General features: G+C 32.9%; 1 protein-coding gene across 1 annotated transcript; it reads right to left on the reverse strand.

Moving 5' to 3' along the window:
• Positions 1–3,134: 3,134 nt before the first annotated feature.
• Positions 3,135–3,914, reverse strand: LOC139890340 (uncharacterized). Its single transcript, XM_071873228.1, has one exon. The coding sequence runs from the start codon at positions 3,912–3,914 to the stop codon at positions 3,135–3,137; it is 780 nt and encodes a 259-aa protein (XP_071729329.1).
• Positions 3,915–4,423: the final 509 nt, after the last annotated feature.

Genomic DNA, 4,423 nt, shown 5'->3' on the forward strand with positions numbered 1-4,423 from the left:
CACCATTGATTATGACACAAATACACAAACTCACAAGCACACATACGCTAAGATTGAGGACTCGAAGTGCATACTCAGGAGATCGAATGAAGGCAACCATGACACTTTGATAGACACTCAATTTTCTGATTATGTGAGCTATGAGCTTTTTAAAATTTTACGGAGTATTTGATTTGGGTTACATAATTATTGTATGCGAAGCTAATAATAATAATCAAGGTTGCAAAATTCGCTATTCGGTGATTAATCGGTCGGGACTTTAAAAGGATTAATCGGGGATTAACCGGATTGTACTGTATACATTTAAATATAAAATTTTAAAATTTATATGTGTAAAAATAGAAAAAATCACAAATATAAAAATAAACTTTAACGTAATTGTATAAAATTGTTCATTTTACTTCAAAACTATAAGGTTATAGTTTAAATTTATGTTAAAATGTTAACAATTTTTAAGTTTGACCGACTTTGATTACCAAATTCGATTTTGACTCATCAATTAACGTTGACCGTTTAATTAAATGGATTTTTGGAAATCGGAACGGATTGCTCTTAAAAATGATTAATCGAAGATTAATCGGCGAGTAATCGGATTTTTTACAACACTGATAATAATAACAATAACAATAAAGAATACAATACAATAATATAATAAATAAGAAGGATAAAAATAAGACGAATCTTTCAAAAAAAAAAAAAAAATTAAATAAATAAAATAAGACGAACCTGTTTGTAACATTAATTCATGTTTGATTAACAAAAATTGAGAAAGAAAAAACAATACAGGAGAGTTAAAAGCAATACAGGAGAATTTGTATAGGTGTTTTTGAGAACTAAATTGCAAATACCTTTCAAATATTGGTTCAAGCGGTTGGTGATCAGTGGCGAATTCAAGATTAAAATCTAATAGGTTTCTCAAAAAAATTCATAGCTAATTATATTTGAAGGGTACTTTAGTGGTTGTTTACCTTAAAAAAATAACAAATTTTAATAATATACAAGGTCTTATAGTTAAATTTAGTGGTGCGCTATAAAATTTCAAGGATACATTATATTAATAATTTTCAAGGTAGTGGGGTCATACACCCCTCTCAAGCTACACTCACCACGGTTGGTGATGTCAGATCGACTTATTTTTGGAGAGAACATTGGTGTGATTTGGACAAGCTGTGTAACATGTATATGAGGTTGTTCAGACTCGAAATGCAGCAAAACGTGTTGCTCAAAGATAGAGTTATAGCAGCAGATTCCGGAAGACTGCATTTTTCATGCATCTGGGCCAAGGAACCAATAGGTCGTACCTTAGTTGAGTTGCAGGTTCTTATAAACACGCTGGCAGCTTTCCGTTTCAACCTTCATCGTGTGATTCGTAGTCATGGGATCTATCTTCAAATGGTATATTCACTGTAAAAAAAAATTAGCTATGTTAGTTGATGATAAACTGCTAAGTAGTACATGATCGACAAACCAAGAAACATTAAGAAATAAATTGGTTCCTAAAAAAATTGAGGTGTTCGTGTGGATAGCATTGAAAAAAAGACTTCCCGTTCGTGTTGAACTAGATAAAAAAGGCATTGACATACATAGTGTTAGATGTCCCATTTGCGATGACAACATTGCATCGGTGGAGCACTTCCTGATGCTATGTATTCACGCTTCGGAAGTTTGGTCTCGAGTTTTCAAGTGGTAGAATATTGGCCACTTTTTGAATTTTAGTTTTAACGATATCCTTCTACCTAAATGATCATGTAGGATGTCAAGTCTAGGGTCGAAAGTGTGGCAAGACGTGGAATGGGTATGTGCCTATCTACCTTGAAAGAATCAAAACATGACGACATTTCAAAAATAGGGAGGTTGGAGTGTTTCGGTTACGATAAATGAAATAAAAGTGAAGTTATTTGAATGGATCTCGCATAAAATAAACGTCTCGATTGACTCGTGTGAGACTAGAATCCGAGTGTATATCTAGATATAATTTACTTAGGGTTAGTCTAAATCTACCCAAATTTTTTACTTAATCTACCCAAATTTTCTAAAATTAGCATAATCATTACCAAATTATGATTAAATATAAAAGAGAGAACCGAGGGTGAAAAGAAGAAAGAGGAGACAGAAAAAAGAATTATGAGAGTTGAATAGCTCCACGAAGATTTTAAACCATTGATAAATATTTACTGATTAATTTATTTCTTTTATACTCCATATAATACAGAGTAGACTCTATATTATTAATATTTTTTAAATATATACATATATATTACAAAGTTAATTATATTATCTCTTTTTTAGCTATAATGTAAGTATAAAACGAATACATAAATTGTAAAGTTTACATGTTAAACATAAACATCAATTGTGAATGTAAAACATTTAATGTAACGTAAAATATAAACGTAACATATAAACGTAAAATGAAAAGGCGAAAGTATAAATCGAAATACAAATCGAAGTAGAAATATAAATTGAAATACAAATACAAAAAAAAGTACAAATTTTAAATATTTATATATAAAATCTAAATTTAAATAGTAAATTGTTTTGAGACGTTAGACTCGAGTGGGTTTTTTGTAATATGTTTATAATACATTTTATTTACATATATAAAAATACGTACCATTTTTTAATAATATTGGATTGATTTGTGTTTTGTATGTAAAATGTAAAAAATATGAATAATGAATGAAAGTAGTCAAAGCACATAGATATTGGTAAAAAGCTTGGTTTGCATCGAAAAAGCAGCTTTATTAATATAGAAAGTTTAAATTTTTTTAAGGGTAGATTTATCAATACCTTTACTTATTCGGTTGCGACCTTCGCCATCGGTATGGAGTATTTTTTATTGGCCCAATAAAGCAATGCACAAAAGAGTCCTCAGTTAAATATACGTCTAATTTAAATTCGTGTTTTTTTGGCGCTATCACGTGGGCATGAACGTGACCAGCATGGGGAAAGGTACCTCTGATAATATATGCAAATGTATTTTTATTTGCATTCACAATTTGTTAATGGTTTCAGATTTTACATTCATTTAGATACTGAGCACTCCCCCAATTTCATTTTTTTTTTTTGAAAAAGCAGAAATATTTATTAGATAACCCCAAGCAAGACGCTAGGGGATTAAAAAGAATACGGATTTACAACGGCTTTTGTAGCCACACGTTCCAACTAATACGTTTGCGACCTCTATTACAATACCAATTAAATGACATATCACGAATGAAATCAAAGAGCTCATTTTTCCGGAGAGGAGAAGGCCCAAACAAAACACTATTCCGAAGCTTCCATAAAGTCCAAAGCGTTGTCGCAAAGATCACCAAAATTTTGTTCTTCGAATCTGCAATCACACTTAAATCATCAATCCACGAAACCAGTTCTTGCCAAGAAATAAAATGTGGAATATCACGATCCAAGTCAAGCCAAAGTTCCACCTTCCGCCAAACATCGATCGCGATCGGGTAGCGAAAAAACACATGTTCTATCGATTCAATACCGTAGTGACAAAAAACGCAACAAATATCTTCTATTTTCAACCCTTTTTGCGACAGTTTTAACCTTGTAGGTAACCTGTCTAAAGAAAACCTCCACAAGAAAATATTCACTTTGCGTGGGATAAACTTAAACCACCTAGTTGCCTTGTCAGACGTAGGGAGAATATTGTCACCGATGACAGCGCGAGTAGCAGCCACCGTGAACGAACCGTCACCAGAAAGATTCCATGACCACTGATCTTCTTGCTCAGATAGAGTAATACTCCCGATATCGTTAATCAGCTCAATCAGAGCTTGATCATTTCTACTACCTAAATAATCACGTGTCCATCTCCAGAACCATGACCCATTAATCCATCTATCTGCCACCTTACAATGAGCCTCGATGTCCAGGTGGAACAAACGAGGGTATCGAGTAGCTAACATCCCAAAAGAACACCAAACATCTTGCCAAAAACGAATGTCTCGAATATTCCCAAGTTTTCTATTTAAAGTAGATCGGGTAATGATGGCTTTTTGTTGAGCAGTAGCATATACAACAACAACAACAACAACAACAACAACAACAACAACAACAACAAAACCCAATACCACATGAGTGGTGTATGGGGGAGGTGAGATGTAGACAATCCTTCCCCTATCCGAGAATAAAGACAAGTCATTTCTCCACCCAGAGTGAAACACTCTCAAAAGTAGAGAAAGTCATCCCTCTCTCTATTCGACGGATAAAGAGATTGCTTTCGAGAGGACCTCCGGCCTTTAAGTAGGAAAAAGTTTTTTTAAAAAAATAAAAAATAAAAAAATAAAAATAAGTAGACGCCATGAAAATGGTAGAATCAAATTTTCATGGGTTTTAAATCCTGCCTGGAACTTAATTTAGGCTCTAAGAGTCAGTCAAGTCGCCAATAAATCGACGATTGATGTCGACTCAATAG

The sequence above is a fragment of the Rutidosis leptorrhynchoides genome, chromosome 2 (assembly GCF_046630445.1).
Source record: "Rutidosis leptorrhynchoides isolate AG116_Rl617_1_P2 chromosome 2, CSIRO_AGI_Rlap_v1, whole genome shotgun sequence".
Lineage (NCBI taxonomy): Eukaryota > Viridiplantae > Streptophyta > Magnoliopsida > Asterales > Asteraceae > Rutidosis > Rutidosis leptorrhynchoides.

Coding starts and splice junctions, on each gene's coding strand:
- LOC139890340 (XM_071873228.1), bottom strand. CDS start 3,914: ATGTTAGCTACTCGATACCCTCGTTTGTTCCACCTGGACATCGAGGCT.